At 37.7% G+C, this 17,552-nt stretch overlaps 2 protein-coding genes across 4 annotated transcripts in view; one reads left to right on the top strand and one right to left on the bottom strand.

Moving 5' to 3' along the window:
* The first annotated feature begins 29 nt into the window (after positions 1 to 29).
* LOC144060587 (tetratricopeptide repeat protein 21B-like) lies at positions 30 to 11,477 on the top strand. 2 transcript variants are annotated; one of them, XM_077580263.1, is made up of 29 exons: positions 30 to 240; positions 606 to 735; positions 820 to 930; positions 1,003 to 1,169; positions 1,242 to 1,364; positions 1,583 to 1,740; positions 1,920 to 2,004; positions 2,088 to 2,186; positions 2,263 to 2,455; positions 2,534 to 2,631; positions 2,720 to 2,920; positions 2,994 to 3,123; positions 3,200 to 3,357; positions 4,602 to 4,826; positions 4,934 to 5,172; positions 5,348 to 5,420; positions 6,262 to 6,372; positions 6,477 to 6,615; positions 6,968 to 7,050; positions 8,113 to 8,301; positions 8,474 to 8,584; positions 8,668 to 8,749; positions 9,752 to 9,902; positions 9,982 to 10,140; positions 10,212 to 10,407; positions 10,488 to 10,712; positions 10,852 to 10,972; positions 11,046 to 11,113; positions 11,204 to 11,477. In XM_077580263.1, exons 1-29 carry the CDS (start codon positions 217 to 219, stop codon positions 11,279 to 11,281), a joined length of 3,927 nt encoding a protein of 1,308 aa, XP_077436389.1. In that variant the 5' UTR covers positions 30 to 216; the 3' UTR covers positions 11,282 to 11,477. The 2 variants fall into 2 exon arrangements, with proteins under 2 accessions (XP_077436389.1, XP_077436388.1); XM_077580262.1 differs by having other exon boundaries at positions 6,944 to 7,050.
* A 2,306-nt stretch (positions 11,478 to 13,783) lies between these two features.
* scn1laa (sodium channel, voltage-gated, type I-like, alpha) overlaps positions 13,784 to 17,552 on the bottom strand; it is a 30,158-nt gene continuing 26,389 nt past the window's right edge. For both annotated transcript variants that reach the window (XM_077579225.1, XM_077579226.1), the window contains one exon: positions 13,784 to 17,499. In XM_077579225.1, the coding sequence (XP_077435351.1) occupies positions 16,352 to 17,499 (1,148 nt within the window). In that variant the 3' untranslated portion in view covers positions 13,784 to 16,351. The remainder of the gene's footprint in view (positions 17,500 to 17,552) is intronic.

Here is a 17,552-nt window from a genome sequence, read left to right as displayed (position 1 = left end):
GTCAGTTGGGAAATGCAATCAAGTTTGGCGTGACGATGACTACAAAAAATAATTTAAATTTCTTTCGAAGTACTGTATACGGTAACTGCCTTTTATCGACTCGTCATGGGGTATCCAGAAAGCGTCTTTTAAATTAAACGTAATACGTGACCTGAATAGCCGTTTAAGCACACAAAAAAATGACATTAACTCCCGTTAACTAAAAAGCCAGTCAAGATGGAGAATAAAGACACAGCAATGGTAAGTAGAATTTTTATCGATTTGAATGAACGTGTGTGTTTAGAAGTCACCACGGCACAGATAGATAGAGGACCATAAACACATGAATTGTTGTAGAAGAATAATTTTGGGGCTAAATAAGTCAAATTTGCCATTACTAAACTCATGTTGGTTATCACTAATATAAACCATGCTAACTAGCAACGAGTCACGACTAGTTAAGAGCCCTATGCTCTAATTTTACATGGAGTAAATCCTGCAAAAGGCTTTTATGACAGTTCTTAAACCAATAATCTCGCTAACATATAGTTGTTACCCAAAGTAATTTCCAAATAAATTCAGTTGTATTTTCTAAATTCTAACAGTGGATAATTTTTCATTTTTAGGCATTAATTAGATATTATTGCAAGGAAAAATACTTCAATCATGTTGCGAATGCCACAGCTACTGCACAGAAGAAATTTCGCAATGAGCCTGTTTTCAGTGTCTTTCGTGCATATGGCACTTTAATGCAAGGTAAGATGGACATAATCAAATGAAATGATATTATTGTTACAATACTTGTTTGCCATTTATACAGATTTCTAAATTTAATCACAGGTCAAGTTCGAGAAGCTGCAGCCGAGTTGGATGCGATAAAAGATCGATCCGATGTGTCCCTCTGTTCTCTAATGGCACTTGTCCACTCTGAGAGAAAAAAGATGACGCCAGGTAATCCCTCAGAGTTAATTACGACAAATTCAACTCCCATGTTATTTGAATGCATGTCTTTGTAAATCACAGACAGAGATGTTATTCGCGAGCTTGAAACCAAAATCAGAGAGGATCGCAAAAGTGCATCTCCTCAGAGTCTGTACTATGCTGGGATGTTTCTTTGGCTATTGGGCCGAAATGAAAAAGCAAGGGAATACATAGAGCGAATGATCAAACTTTCTAGTGGTTCAAAAGAGGTAAGACAAGGTGCTGTTGGGGTGCCATTCTGGGTTGTGTGAACTTTTGTAAAACTGTCACTCATTGTGCAGGGGGTCATTCTGAAAGCATGGATAGACGTGACGTGTGGGAAAGATGACTATGCCAGAAAAGCTGGGAAATACTTTGATGAAGGGCTGAAGGATGGACCAGATGCTTTTGCTCTAATGGGAAAGGTACGATTAAAAATACGGAGATACTAAAACGTTTTCCAATTTGTCGTATTTTTACTTCTCCACACACACTGAATATAAACATAGATGTAATATTTTCATTTTTGATCCCATTTTTCACAAGCTGAGCTCAAACATATCAGACTCTTACTACAGTATATATATATATATATGTATTCAGAATAGTAAAATAATTGTAGATTATTGTTTGTTTGTCCCAGGCACAATACTTTGAATATTGTCAGAACTACTCAGGAGCATTAAATGTTGTTAACAAGGTCATTGCCAGCTTCCCTGGGTTCTTACCCGCTCTTATAAAGAAGATGACACTTTTTTTAAACCTCCAAGATTGGGAACAAACCATAGAGGCTGCATTCAGGTAAGCAGTGAGATGATTTCTCCCTCTCCAAAAGTCAAAATTTTGTCATTGCAAGCATCATTATAAAAACTGATTTGAATCTGATGACCCCGAAGAGTAAAAACTAAAGTTGTCAACACTAGTCTGCCTTTACAAATGCATTTGAGCGTAAATTAACCATCGTACACTTCTCATTTCAGAGTTCTACAGATGGATACGAACAACCTGAATGCTTTACACATGCTAACTTTGCATTCCTTATGTATCACTGGCGATATTATTGAGGTACACAACCAAAGACAACTTTTAGAGTAGTAAGCCAGTAATATAATTCTTGAGTTTTTAAAATTGTTTCTCCAATGTGTCAGTCAACAAAGCATCTTTCCAACCTCATCAAAAGTCTGGACATGAAGGAACCACACAACCCAGAACTTGCTTACAAGATGTCTCTCACGTTCAGTCGAGTTGTAAGATCAAACTCTTCTTGTTGCTTGTCTTGTTTTTGTGTGGGATGAATTTATTTTCTGAATTGATTCTTCCTAGTGTGGACGAAATGGGCTGGTGCTTGAGCAGGTGTTCATAATGGTGGAAAAAGCATTCGGGGTGACACAAGAAACTGCCGATTTAGCTGCGGAGTTGGGCTACATTATGGTTCTTCAGGGTAGAATCAAGGAGGCCATGAAGTGGTATAAGAAAGCCATGACTTTGAATGAGATGAGCCTCACTGCATTGACTGGTAAGTCACAAACAATAAAGGGGTCAGTAGATTTGTAAAGGTTCGCTTTATCGGTCTATCATTTTTTTCATTGCACAGGTATGATTTGGTGCCAGTTGATAGATGGCTGCCTAGAAGAAGCCGAGAAAGATTTGGAATTTCTGACAGAAATTCATCAAAGCACTGGAAAATCGGGGGTAAAATAATGCAAGTTTTTTTTTTATCTTATCATCCACTGTTCTCAGTTGGAGATTTTTTCCTCTCTTTCTAATTCCATCTCATTAGGAAATCCTCTACCTGCTTGCACTCGTGGCAATGAAAAAGCGCCGTCCCCAAGAAGAGATAACCAAGCTCCTAAGAGATGCAGTGGAAACCCACTTCTTGACATTCCAGGGTCTACCTTTGGGTGTGGAGTACTTCCAGAAGCTGAACCCTGACTTCCTCTTACAGATTGTCAAGGAGTATCTTGCTCTGTGTCCTGCTAAGGTACAACTTTGGGTTGATGTTTCCACTTGTGATAGCGTATTTCTAAATCCTTTAGGCTGTTTTTTTGTTTTAGCCTTCAGCTCAGGGCCAGTCTGCTGTTCCCCAGCTCAAGTATTGTGCTACCTTGTTGGATACGGTGGTCAAGATTGTGCCAGGTCTCCTTCAAGGGGTTTTCTTGCAAGCCAAAGTCAGATACCACTCTGGTGAGGACTGTGTTTTAAATGGGATGCTAGCTCCTCGGAATTATTTTTTAACTACAATATGTCTATGGTCATTCAGGTGATGTTGACGCCGCACAAAGCAATCTCCAACACTGCCTTGAACAGTGTCCTTCTCATACGGACGCTCATCTGCTCATGGCGCAGATCCACTTGTTGCGCGGCAATTTCATTTTGTGTTTCCAGTCGCTTGAACTCTGCCTCAGCCATAACTTTGAGGTAAGAGCTGAATGGAATGGGTGCTCAAGGTTCTGGATTATTATTATTTTTTTTAAGTTTATCATAGACAGGGGTCTGTAACCTGCGGTTTCCTCTCCTGTGGCTTCCCATGGATCTAAAAAAAACAACATTAGTGGAAATTAATATTTTTTTAACATGTTTTTTTAGATAAAATATTCTTTAAATGAATTAATGATGAAATAAAACATGAAAAATACCTATATATTTTTTTCAATGTCAGAATCCAAAATTTTAAGAGACGAAAGGTAGATGAAAGTTTTAAAATCGCCTAAAATTATCCAAAAAAGTGACCATATAATGTCCAAAAAGGACAATGTACATGAAATTGCCAAAAATGTCAGATAACTGAATAAGAAAGGCAAAAAAGAAAACGTTCAAAAAGTAACCATAAAATGTCCAAAACCAAAAGAAGAAAAGCAGAAAATTACCTTAAAATGTCTTTGGAATTGCCAAAAAAAGTCAGCAAATAGATTTAAAAAGAAAAAAAGGCAGAAAAGAAAGTGTTCAAAAAGTAATAAAAAAAAGTCCAAAAACAAAAAAAGAAATCCCAAAAATTACCATAAAATGTCCACAAAAATGTCAGAAAATTGATAGCAAAAAAAGCAGAAAAAAATGTCCAAACAAGGAAGAAAGGCAGAAAATTAACATGCCCAGGAAGTTGCCAAAAAAGTCAGCAAATTGATTTTTAAAAAGGCAGAAAAGAAAATGTTCAAAAAGTAATTAAAAAAAACGTCTAAAAACAAAAGAAGAAATCCTGAAATTTACCATAAAATGTCCACAAAATTGTCAAAAATGTCAGAAAATTGATAGCACAGCAGGCAGAAATATGTCAAATAATAGCCATAAAATGCCCAAAGAGGGAAGAGGTAGAAAATTTACATGTCCATAAAATTGCCAAAAATGGCAGAAATTTGACAGAAAAGTATGAACAATTGCACACACAAAAAAATCCAAAAACGGAAGACGTAAGGTAGAAGAAAATTAATTGGATGTTGCATATTTTTCTATTGTGGTGCAGTTCTAATTATCTCTTGGGCCCTCAGTACATTAAACTAACTCTAGCACACTGCTTCGCTCATCACAATGTTCAAATATTTTGCGACTCCAGACAGATTTTTTATTTACTGGGCCTAAAAAAACTCTTTTGACAGTAAAGGTTGCTGACCCCTGGTTTAAGATGTTTACTCTTACTTATGAAAACTTACTTATGCACTCCATTCCAGATTCGAGAACATCCATTGTACCTCCTGATCAAGGCTCAAGCCAAGAAGAAAATGGGTGAGCTGGCTGAAGCGATTCAGATTTTGCAAACGATAATGAGTCTTCCAGGGTTCTGCAAGGCTGGATCCTCAGCTAAATCCAAAATTAAAAAGATCCAACTGAGTTCTGCAGACTGCGTCTCTGTCTTCTTGGAGTTAGCTGAGGCTTTACGGCTCAGTGATAAACAGGTGCAAACAAGGCTTGTACACTGCATTGTTCACTCGTATAAACGTGGAAAATATTTGTTTGTTTTACATTGGTTATACATTCAGATATATGTGAAATGTTATTGCAGCAAGAAGCAGCCAAAGTAATGCAGGATGCCATCAATAAGTTCTCAGGCACTCCCGAGGAGCTTCGAGTTACTATCGCCAATGTCGATCTGGCTTTATCACACGGTGACACAGAGTTGGCACTGAATATGCTCAGAAACATCACACCTGAGCAGCTCTACTACATTCAAGCCAAGGAGAAAATGGCAGACATTTACCTCAACTATAAAAAGGATAAGCGTCTGTATGTAAACTGTTACAGGTGAGATGTGCCACGATGTCATAATTGCTGATTATGTATTGTCAATTTCTCAAGAATAAATCACCTTATGAAACCAAACGTGAAATTGAAAAACACTTGTAAATGATTTAATTACAAGATGCAACACATTTATACTGAAAATATCTTTAATTCCATATATTGGTCTGTTTTCCAGGGAAATAGTGGACAAGCTACCCAGTCCTCATGCATATGTCTTACTCGGGGAAGCTTACATGCACATCTTAGAGGTAGGTGGCAAACACACTTTTTTAAAAAATATTATCTGTTTTATCTGTTTATATAAAATAAACTCAAGCCCTATTATGTGCTTGTGTACTTAAAATATGCATTTTCAAGTCAAGTTAATGTCTTTTATTACTTTGTTTTGAAAATGCGCTCTCATCAAACTAAGCCCGTTTTTAAAATAAAACAAAGTTTGAGCTGAGTGTTTATTAAATATATTTATTACTTTATATTTTTTATATTATTTACATTTATTTTTATTTTAGGTGCAAAACTCAGCAAATTATTTACAGAGACAATCCTTATTTTTACTTTATTATTATTATTATTTTTAATTTTTTTATTCTTACTTTACCAAAACAAACTCGCATGGACATTTTCCCAGTTTAGCATATTGTATCCGTCACTATTGATATGCAGTATGAATTAATCCATGGGCAATACATTTAGAACATCTACATAGCTTGCTACCTTGGGAAAATATAACATTTAGGAAAACTACAAAATGAAAATGGCTTTAAATATTTTATTACTTTGTTTTGAAAATGCGCTCTCATCAAACTAAGCCCGTTTTTAAAATAAAACAAAGTTTGAGCTGAGTGTTTATTAAATATATTTATTACTTTATATTTTTTATATTATTTACATTTATTTTTATTTTAGGTGCAAAACTGATATGATACTTGATATGCAGTATGAATTAATTCATGGGCAATACATTTAGAACATCTACATAGCTTGCTACCTTGGGAAAATATAACATTTAGGAAAACTACAAAATAAAAATGGCTTCAAATATTTATGAACAGCAAAGCGTCCTGCCACTTAAAATAGTTTCACTTTCAGCCAGAGAAAGCCATTGAAGTCTACGGGCATGCACTGGAGAAAACCCCAGAAGATGGAGCGCTAGTCAGCAAATTTGGCAAGTTTCTGGTCAAGACTCATTACTTTGACAAGGTTTGTACTTGTATAATTCCATTTTTTGTAGGTTATTTGTATCTTTACATTCAAGATTAGGATTAGAGAGAACCCATTGTTGACACACACATCCTGTTACCAAGGCATTACATTATTATGAAGCTGCACTGAAGACCGGACAACAGAACTTCCTGCGCTATGACCTGGCCGAGTTGCTGATGAAGATGAAGCAATACGAGCGCTGTGAGAGTGTTCTGCTTGATGCTCTCTCCCATAAGCCAGGTACTTAGCAGTACTTATACTGCCCTATACTGCCAACGCATTGAAAACATCACAATAGACAGATGTCTGCCACGGAAAAAAAAAAAAAAAAAGTCCACAGTACTTCCAGCCAGATCAGCAATTCCAAATCGCACTTCAAAGAACCCTCGTCATCGCTGTCCAATGAAAATAATTTTTCAAAATGTTGATATACTGCTTCACTGAACGGTGTCATGTTTCTTGATACATTCCTATAATCTTTCAATAAAAGCTTTGTGATGTTAAATAAATATTGGCCCTCACATGCTCAACAGAACGTCTTTTTTAATTTTTCCATGGACCAACCAAGTGAATGGACTATGTGCACTTTCAGAAGATTGCTGTTATCTGATGCTGTTGGCAAAAGTCCAAAATAGGGTTGACAAAGCTGAAGAAGCTTTAATATCCCTACAAAAGGTAAATCATTTTTTAGTACCGGTACTCTCCCAGCTACTTTTTTTTAATCCAATGTTTTATCGCTAATTGCTATGTATATATGTGTCTTAAACTTGTTTTATATTTTTTATGTATTTAGGCTACATTTACACTATGTTCCCGCGCGTTAGCTAGAGAGAGATATATACATAGTGAGAGAGAGAGCATTGCGCAATGTGTTTAATGTGTGAATAACAGACTGTTTTGCATGTTTTGTAGAATACCTCGGGTACCTCTATCCAGCCTTTTTTCCATGTCTCCCACAGTCAGCACAGGTGTTTCAAACCATCAGCTAATTAGCAAGCTCTGCATGAAGCCTGATAATGACCGTCAGCTGTGTTGGCTATGGGAGACATGGGGTACTCGAGGACCGCGGTTGAGAATCAGTGCTTTAGTGAATTAGTTGTTAAGAAAAAAAAAACTAATATTATCAAATCTTTATTGATTAATAACTCTTTGACTGCCAGACGTTTTCAGAAAAGGGATGCCGTGGGTGCCAGCCGATTTTAAGCATTTTTGACTGATCTTTCAAGGTCCACAGAAAATTATATGTTTGGACTATGGAAACACACATACTACCAAATGAAAGATTGGACTCTCATCTTTCATCAGAAAAAAAGAGTTTGTTTCTACCTTATTCCGTTTTTCAGTAATCAACAATAGAATATGGTTAGTTTCACCTCTGTTTTGAAACAAACGTCTTTTAACGTCTTTGGCACTCCTCCATAGGATTTTACTAAACGTTATTTAACGGTTTTGGCAGTCAAAGAGTTAATGCCGACTCTGGTACAGGGACCAAATGGAGCTTCATTCTCTCTATTTTCTTTTCTACTGTTCAGTGAATACGGAGGAAAATATAGCCAAAAACGTACGGTGCATTTGAGTACCTAAAACATTTGTAAAAGGCCTTCAGAATTTATAAGCCACTCATGAAAAAACGGCCTTTTGCCATTTTGCGATTTCTCCTGTATAGTGATTATACATGGTCTATCCGCTTTCCTTTCTAATGTTTTTATTGTCATTGATAAATGGGACTTTTGCCAGGCGCGCGATATACAAGCCAAAGTGCTGAAGCGGGTGCATTTGGAGCAACCTGACAGCTTTGACGTCCAGAAGCAGCTCGCTGCCAAGATCTGCTCTGAAATTGCTCAACACTACACGAGTCAGAGGGTCTACGACAAAGCCATCGAGTTCTACAGAGAAGCTCTGGTGCACTGTGAGACGGATCACAAGGTCTGTAGTATTGAATCGAAACTTCCGGTTTGCAGCCGTGGTTGACCAACCATACCGAGCATCTAAATTGAATCCCTTCGTGTATTGAACCCCCTGTGGATTGTTCCATTTGGGAAGGGGGTAGTATTGATCTATTTTATTTATAAGCAATTCACAAAACATATCATTCTAGTTGATGCTGGAGTTGGCACAGATATTCCTCACGCTAGATGAAGTTGATGCATGCCAGGAACAATGTAACGTCATCTTGAAGAACGAGCGCTTTAATCAAGATGCAACGCTGGTGTGTTCCGCCTTCCGTCTTTTACCTCATGTCTCGCCATAACTCTTTCGGAACACATCCGTTCAACATGTGTTTGTCTTCAGATGATGGCTGATCTTATGTTCAGGAGACAAGATGACGAGCAAGCAGTTTTCTATTATCAGCAACTATTGGCAAGCAAGCCAGGTGCAAAATTGCTTTTACTGATACTGAGATGTAGCTCCACGCATTTAAACGCATTTAAAATGACAAAACACACAAATTTACAACTTATCCAATATAAAGTTATTCACAGAACATACATTACTCAATATATGATGAAGAAAATGGGACACTCAGACTCCGACATTTGTCTCCAATGCTTACAAAACACTACAGACACTTATGTTCATGCTTTATGGTTATGTACTCCGGTTATGTATTTCTGGACTAAAGTCTTAGAAAAACTTTCCGCTATTTTGGACTGTAGGATACCTTTATCTCCAAACTTGCGTTTGCTAAGTGACCTAACAACAACTGACTTACCACATAAACAATTTCAATCTACACTTGTAGCCCTTACTATCGCTAAAAAAACAATTCTTGTTAACTGGAAAAATAAAACAAACTCTGAATATCGACCAATGGTCTAACCTCCTCATAAATCACATTTTAATGGAAAAAATATCTGCCTCAAATAAAAACCAAATATCAAAATTTATAGAAACATGGTCTACGTATATAGAATTTTTTAACCTAATTCCGGTTACTTAATTCTGTCTGTTAGCGAGAGCCACTACGTCGTGATAACTTACATTGATGTTTCTGCATTTGGCAATTTATTATTATATTATATTATTAGTATGGGATTTTTTTTAATGGGCTTTAGGTGAACTGTTGAATACACACACGCTCGCACGCACGCACGCACACACACGCACATACACATACTCACCCACATACAAAAAAAAAATATATATATATATATATATGTGTGTATATGTATATATATATGTATATATATAAAAAAAAAACATTTATTAAATTTTTTTAAATTGATTTGTTTGTTTGTTTTTTTTTAAAAAAGGAGAGCAATGATGATGTCAAATCGAATGAACAATACTGAGCTCTCCTAAAAAAAAAAAAAAAAAAAAGATGTAGCTCCAATAGGCTTCTTTAAATCTCAGATTTTTTTCGTATTGTTTTAAGAAAATTTCTCAACTGTGTCGCGTCTCATTGACGTACTGAGGAAGGCAGGGAAGTTGGAAGACATGCCCAGATTTTTTGAGAGGGTGGAAAAACATTTGACCAGAGTTTTCTTTGAACCTGGGTTTAACTACTGCAAAGGACTTTATCTTTGGTGAGTCAGCTGTTTCTTGAGATTATGAGTGGCATTTATTTTGCATATTGTATAACTTAAGTTTGTGTTTGCTGCTCAGGTATACAGGAGAACCGAATCCTGCTCTGCATCATTTCAACCAGGCCCGAAAAGACACCAAGTGGGGTCAAAATGCTGTCCATAAGATGGTTGAAATCTACTTAAATCTCAACAATGACATGATGGAAATTGAATTATGTAATTTAGATTTTAGAACTGGGTAAGATCCATTTTTAAAAAGCGCCATAACGCAAGGATATTATGGCAAAATGGGTGGACTTCTCTCATCAGGAGCTCTACGGAGAAGCAGGAAATGGAGAAGGTTGCTGTGACAACAGCTCATCAGCTCTTGAAGGAAATAAAGCCAGAAACACCTGGAGGACACTTAAAGCTACGTATCCTGGAGAACTACTGCTTACTGGCCACTAAACAGAAGGTCAACATAGAGAAAGCCCTCTCTGCTTTTACAGAGATCACAACTAATATGGTAAGAGAACTAAAAAAGTGTTACATTCTTTATGTTGTTGTTGTGATCCTTTTCAACCAGAATGTTGTGTTTGAATTTAGGAAGCTCATGTGCCAGCACTGTTGGGCATTGCGACAGCTTTCATGATGTTGAAACAAAGTCCCCAAGCCAGAAACCAATTAAAACAAATAATAAAGATGACTTGGAATATTGTTGACGCCGACGAGTTTGAGAAGAGTTGGCTGCTCCTTGCGAACATCTACATCCATTCGGGGAAGTACGACTTGGCAGATGATCTCCTAAAGAGATGTCTCAACCACAACAAGGTCAGTCACTGCTTTAATGCCACTTAAGACCAAATCTCACTATAAACGTATGCGTCGGGTGCTGAAGTTGTCTGCGCTGACTGTAAACGTCAATGGAGAGCAAAAACAAGATGATTCCAAGTGAACATTTTCTCCGTAGTCATGCTGTAAAGCGTATGAGTACCGGGCTTTCATAATGGAAAAAGAGCAAGCATTTTGTGATGCAGCATTCAACTACAAACTGGCTTGGAAATATGGAAATCAATTCAACCCAAATGTTGGTATGTTGATACTTCACGGTCAACTCTGCCACAAAATAAAACAAGGTAATAATATAACAGTGTTACATTGCAGGATACAAACTTGCTTTGAACTACTTAAAGTCAAAACAGAATTTTGACGCCATTGATGTCTGCCATAAGGTGAAGTATAGTGTAGTATATGTGAGTGTGTCTTTTAATGTTTAGATTCTCAGATATGTTTTGATCTATTTTTTTTGCATCAATCTACAGGTGCTTGCTGCTCATCCAAATTTTTCACAAATTAAAAAGGACATCTTAGATAAAGCTTGTGCTGCATTGAGGCCGTAAAAGTTTGATGGCCAGCTCCCGGGAGAAACATTTCCTTAGGAATTCAGCTTAGTTAGGCTACTGTGTGTGTGTATGTGAAGTACGGTAACTTCCACTTTAATTGAACACTTAGCAATATCATGTTACTGTAAATTGGTTGTGTGGTATTGGAGTATTTCTGTAGAAGTACTTATCAAATAAAAGCCATTCATTTGAATCAATGAGTTGGTTGAGTTGTAGGTGTGTCCTAGCTTGCTAACATAGCTATTGGAAGTGCTAACCATGAAATGAGTTGTAACTTGCACACAACTCTGGTTGTGTCCACAATATGTCCCACACATTGTTTACACAATCACTGAGACTAATCTCGATTGATATGTTTTAGACATGCAGACAAAATAAATGTAAGAGGGCCTCTTACAGGTTCAGGGCTCTTCTCAGCCGGCGGACATGTCAACCTTCTTGCTAGGGAATTAAAAAAAAGACAATTAACTATTCAGTAAACATCCAGGGAAGTATTTTGGAAGTGTAGCACTAGTAGGCAATAGTGGTAGAAAGTGAGCCTAGTAACAATAATTAACTTGCTATATTGCCACAATTCAGTACTACATAGCTAAGTCCTTACACATTTGAGCAATTATCTTAAAACGTGTATTATATATTTCGAAACAAATCTCAATTTACTTTATGGGTCTATTAAGAGTAATGTAATACAGTCGATCTTTGCATTGTTTAACCGTGGAATTATATTTCCATCCAGCCATGGCTCATTTTTGCTCCAGCATTATGTAACGGCGAGCATTGACTGATAAGTTTGAACTGTTGGCGTTTACAGAGTGGATTCAATAGCGGGGGGGGGGGGGGGGGAGCATGTGTCCAGCACGGGTACAACTGTTCCAAGAGAGACCTTTCCAGGCCGTGTCAGATATTATTTAGCCACTAACTGTGGCACATAATCGTTAACTCTCTGCAGCACACATCAATGGAAGCGTAAATCACATTGGTGCGGAGCTGAGGCAGCTGTCCGTATCCTGTAGCTCACAGTGCAGTCCACAGACATGATTAGATATTGTCGCAAGCCTTTCGAGAGAAGTAGATATTGTCAATCATATAAGCAAATCAGCATTAACCATATAGAGAGTAGTTACAAGATTGAGGTGTCATCATCGCAGAAAGCAATAAATATTCTATGTGCTGCTGCACTTACAAGGAATGCTTCTGAAAACCTTTTAGCGGAAAGGCTGTGGAATATGCACGCCCTGGGTTGTACTGCTGTAGCATTCTAATGGCCATCTCCATTGTGGTTTGTATGGGCTATTATTGATCAAGTCATTCTTGAGTCATACTCAATGATGCAGCCAGCTTCCTTGCTAATGAACTCTTTCATTTCTTTTTTTTTTCCCCCCACGTGTCGCGCGATTAGCACAGACTGTTTGCATCCAGGTGCCAAGTCACTGTAATGGTGTGATTTTGAATTTAAACCGGAAAAGGGTCTGCTAGTGGTTTTTGTTAGCGAGCGGCTCAATTGAAATGGTGATTTAGTGGTTGAACTTGAGAGAGAGCGTTGTGGGTCACTTAGACATAGAGAAGGTTAGGAGGAACTCACCACAACCTAATCTAATGGGATCGTCTTCCCAGCTTAGGCAAATAGAATTAGAGCTCTTATGGGTTGCGTTCTCTTATTTCTTATTTCCCTTCCTTCCATACTAGTGGCACGATCCGAGAGGCATTTTTCACTTAGTAGTTCCTACATTTCACTATAATGCAGACCTACACAGAATAGTTGGCATGTTGCTACTGCGCAAGTCAGCAAAATCTAATTTTCAGTATTATATGTTGGGACATGGCTCAGCTCCCGGGGCAGCTACAATATAGCAATCCTCTTTGTGAGACGGGACAGTTGATACAATCAATAATTGGTCACCATCCCTTTGTTTACTGTACTCAGAGTTTAGCTGTCACAAGCAGTAAAAGGGATGACGGGCTGTAATAAATATTTTGACTATTATTAATAATTAATAAAATACTCAACCCACTTAAGACCCTAATTGTTTCCGGCAGAAGCCACAGAACACACTCACAAACCAAAATAGAGCTCCTTCAAGAGAGATTAGCTGAAACATAATACACTATAGATTCAAGTATGAAAAATAATGTCAGAAATGTGATCAATTTGAAAATAAGCTTGATGATTGACATGGGTCATAGCTCATTTGTTAATTTTATGGGAAAAAAAACAAATATTGACTATTGATTTATAAGACATATTTTATTAATAAGATAATACTAATCAAGCATAAGTAGGGAAAAAAGTAGATTACTGGATGTTGCATTTGCCTGAAAAATGATTTTTACGAAGAGTGGTGCCTTGAGAAATTTTTGAAGATACAAGCCACCATTCGGACCATTTTTTGTCTTAGCCGACAACTCATTTCACAATATCTAAGTACATAATTATGGAGTACTATTCTTCTATATTAAAAAACACAAACACAAAAATGTTTAGAGGGGTAGGTGGGTTAATCCGAATACATCCGAGTTTATTTCTGTCTGAAAAACATACACGCCAAGGTGACTTCATGGATAAAATAATTGGCATTAAATGTGAAGATAAATTTATTAGGCATACTTGAGGTACATGTCGTCTTTATTCTTTTGGCTTTTCACTGAAATGGGTTATAGCAGTGTTTTGCATGCAGTATATTTATACACTACAAGCATTATGCATATTAATGATGGGAGATATTAGAGTCTGGAATCAAATCCTTTTGTCCTCATGATCAAAACAATTTATGTATTGAATGTTTTAATTACATGCAAAACATATTCACATTCATGTAATGATGCATACCTCATAACATGGAACAGTAGATGTATTTTGCTATATGGAATGAAAAACAACCCAATGACAAAAATGCCACAATAAAATGTAAACACAAGTAGGAAACCATTCCAGAGTAAAGTCACGCTGAATTTGTGACAACTTGCCCATGTACAATCATTTTTTTTAAAATCCTGCATACCTCTAATTTTGATATTATGATAAATATTTCGAGGTAAAACAAAAATCCATTTTAATGTCAGACAAAAACATTTATCACACACGCTTCAATTAAATGGAAAATAACTAAGCAGCCGTAATTAACCAGGGTGCCTTTGAAAAATTTGTGACATTTAAAACGACTTGAGCGTTTCTAATTCACAGCTTCTGTTTGCTGTTTAAATCACAGACTGCCTCAATAAAAACAAATATTTTGGTTATGTCATAAGTAACCAATTTTATGCAGAATCCACAACTTTATAGTCATTAAATAATATGGTGGTTTGTTATTAGCTAACTACTAAATATAACTAAAAATCGGTAAGACATGAAGGAGGACCTGCTATAGGCTTTGGTGTATCTAACAATTTTGAGTACTGAAGAGTGACACTGACGCCCAACTGAGACAATATTACTGATAATCAGTCTGCCTGGAGTCTATTCTTAGTAATTTCATGATACAGGTTCCATGTAATCAGCATTATGGAAAATGGTGCACCGGAAAAACACACAGTGACCTGAGATAACCGCAATGATGATGCAACAAAACTGAATGTGCAAAGTTTTACAGGCCAAGTGTGACTGATCTGACACTTGACAGGTCAACATGATGGACTTGTTTTAACATAAGCCTAAGGCAGTGATTCCCAACCAAGGAAATCATCAAGTGTGCCATGGAAATGATCTAATTGCGCTTAGTTAGTCGGAATTTTTTGCATTATTTACTACAAATATGGTATCTGACAGGCAGAAGGCAGTTTACTGTGAGATTTTTCTAGTGTAAAATGTGTGCCTTAGCTCAATAAGTGTTGGGAATCAACTGTCTTGAGTTGATGTTTCTGTTAACTCTTTGACTGCCACAAACGTTAAATAACGTTTAGTAAAATCCTATGGAGGAGTGCCAAAGACGTTAAAAGACGTTTTTTTTTCAAAACAGAGGTGAAACTAACCATTTTCTATTGTTGATTACTGAAAAACGATGAAAGATGAAAGATGAGAGTCCAATCTTTCATTTGGTAGTATGTGTGTTTCCATAGTCCAAACACATAATTTTCTGTGGACCTTGAAAGATCAGTCAAAAATGCTTAAATCGGCTGGCACCCACGGCATCCCTTTTCTGAAAACGTCTGGCAGTCAAAGAGCTAACATGGGTGATGCAGTGGAACATTCAAAGTTGGCTGCTTCTAAAGTCACGCAACTTGGAATTCAAATTTGCTAGTGCTAAATTAACAGTTTATTATACAGTCCCCTTTAAGCTTGTATCACAAATGTTATTTTAAAAAAATCACCTGTACAGTTCTGACAGTTTTTGCAACAATTGTACTCACTTTATATTAAGTAGTATGGAAAATCGTTGCGTTGCGAGTCAACCAAAGTGACAGAATGCATCGTCAAGTTTGGATGTTGCACTGTATTTGAAAAAAACAACAAAAAAAAACAGCCATGTCATGATTATTTGCTTTGCATCACGAAGCAAGAGGCTGATGAAAATATACTCCACACCAAATGCTCTTGCATGCATAATTCTGGAAATACATTCATGTGAATCCACATTGGCTGCAGCAAGACTGACACGGTCCGTTGGATTTTTCAAGTATTCTAGACACAGCTAGCGTTAAAGCAATCCTGTTCCCCCTGAACGCACCACACATTTCAAAAGTAAAAAAGAAAAGTGTATGAAAAGGCAATCGATTGATTCAAAAAGAAATGACGTCACAATAATAACATAGGCAAAACAATACACCAGTCAGTGATATAGTTATAATCCAAGACACTGTATAGCAGAACTAGCTGCAATATAAAGTAAAGCAGGAACGACCGTATCTTTTCAAACATTTGAGAAATGTTGCCCGACCTCTTCCAACAGTCTCGCTCTTAGAAAATGGTTTCACTGCTGCCCGAATGAGCCAATTTTCCCTTTTAGGCACCAACCTTTAGGCTCATGAGCGAAAGTCAGTTTGGCATAAATTTCCGTACTATGAGAAGGAGTCCAATGCCACTGTAAACATTTTGTCATTACTTACAATGTCTTTGAGGCATTTCCGACATTCTTATGAATCATGCTCAGTGCTGTCTTTGCCTGTGGCATCCAGTTCAGCGTTGTCATTTTCAGACGGTTGATAGGTTGAAGGCTCCTTTATCTCTGAACCAGAAACTTCATTGAGTTTGTCCGTGACTGGATCTTCTTTGTCAACTGGCTTTTCATCCTTTGGAATGTCGTCTTTGGCTTCTACCAAGGTTTTGTCAGTAGCCCGTCTCCTCAAATACTCTCTGAAAGCTCTCTGTATGATCACAGCTGACGTGTCCTCCTGTCTGCGGCGAAGGGTGGTCGTGATGGGTTCATAGGACATTTTGGAAGGATTGGAGGCCATGAATCGCTCTTCCATTTGCTCCCTTAGTATGTCCATCTCCCCACCCTCGCCCAGAACCCGTTTGGTGAAAGCGAAGAGGATGTCCAGGCAGTGGATGCGTTCGCCACTCACCATTGGAAGATCCATAGAGATTAGTTCGATCCTGTTGGGTATGGCTATGCGCAACGGTGGGTTCAAGGCATCAGCAAACTCGGACAACTTGTTATATTCCATAAACTGGGTTGCACTTGGATCAAACTTTTCCCAAACCTCGTAAAACATTTCAAAATCATCCTCACTCAGTGGGTCGGCGCTCTCCTCAGTGGCTACACCGAAGTTTTCCAGGATGACGGCAATGTACATGTTTATCACAATAAGGAAGCAGATGATGATGTAGCTCACAAAGAAGGCGATGCCAACAGAAGGAGATCCGCAGTCTCCTTTGACCGCGCTGCCAGGATGCTCCATGGTACTGTCGCAGTCGTCTTCGTGTTTGTTGAGAATGGGTGCCAGTAGGCCGTCCCACCCGGCGGAAGTGGTGATCTGAAACAGGCAGATCATGCTGTTTGCAAACGTCTCAAAATTGAAAAGGTCGTCGATGCCGCTTTCTTTCTTCACATAAGCAAAGTTTGACATGCCAAAAATGGCGTAGATAAACATCACCAAAAAGAGCAAGAGGCCAATGTTGAACAAGGCAGGAAGTGACATCATCAAGGCAAACAAAAGGGTGCGGATTCCTTTGGCACTTTTAATAAGGCGGAGGACGCGTCCGATTCGAGCCAGTCGGATGACTCGGAACAAAGTTGGCGACACAAAATATTTCTCAATCAGCTCAGAGAGAGACATACCTAAGGATGTAAGGAAACATTTGTTAGTTGAGCAGAAAATCTTCACCGGAACT

The sequence above is a fragment of the Vanacampus margaritifer genome, chromosome 11 (assembly GCF_051991255.1).
Source record: "Vanacampus margaritifer isolate UIUO_Vmar chromosome 11, RoL_Vmar_1.0, whole genome shotgun sequence".
Lineage (NCBI taxonomy): Eukaryota > Metazoa > Chordata > Actinopteri > Syngnathiformes > Syngnathidae > Vanacampus > Vanacampus margaritifer.
This window is presented reverse-complemented; position numbering and strand designations above follow the sequence as displayed.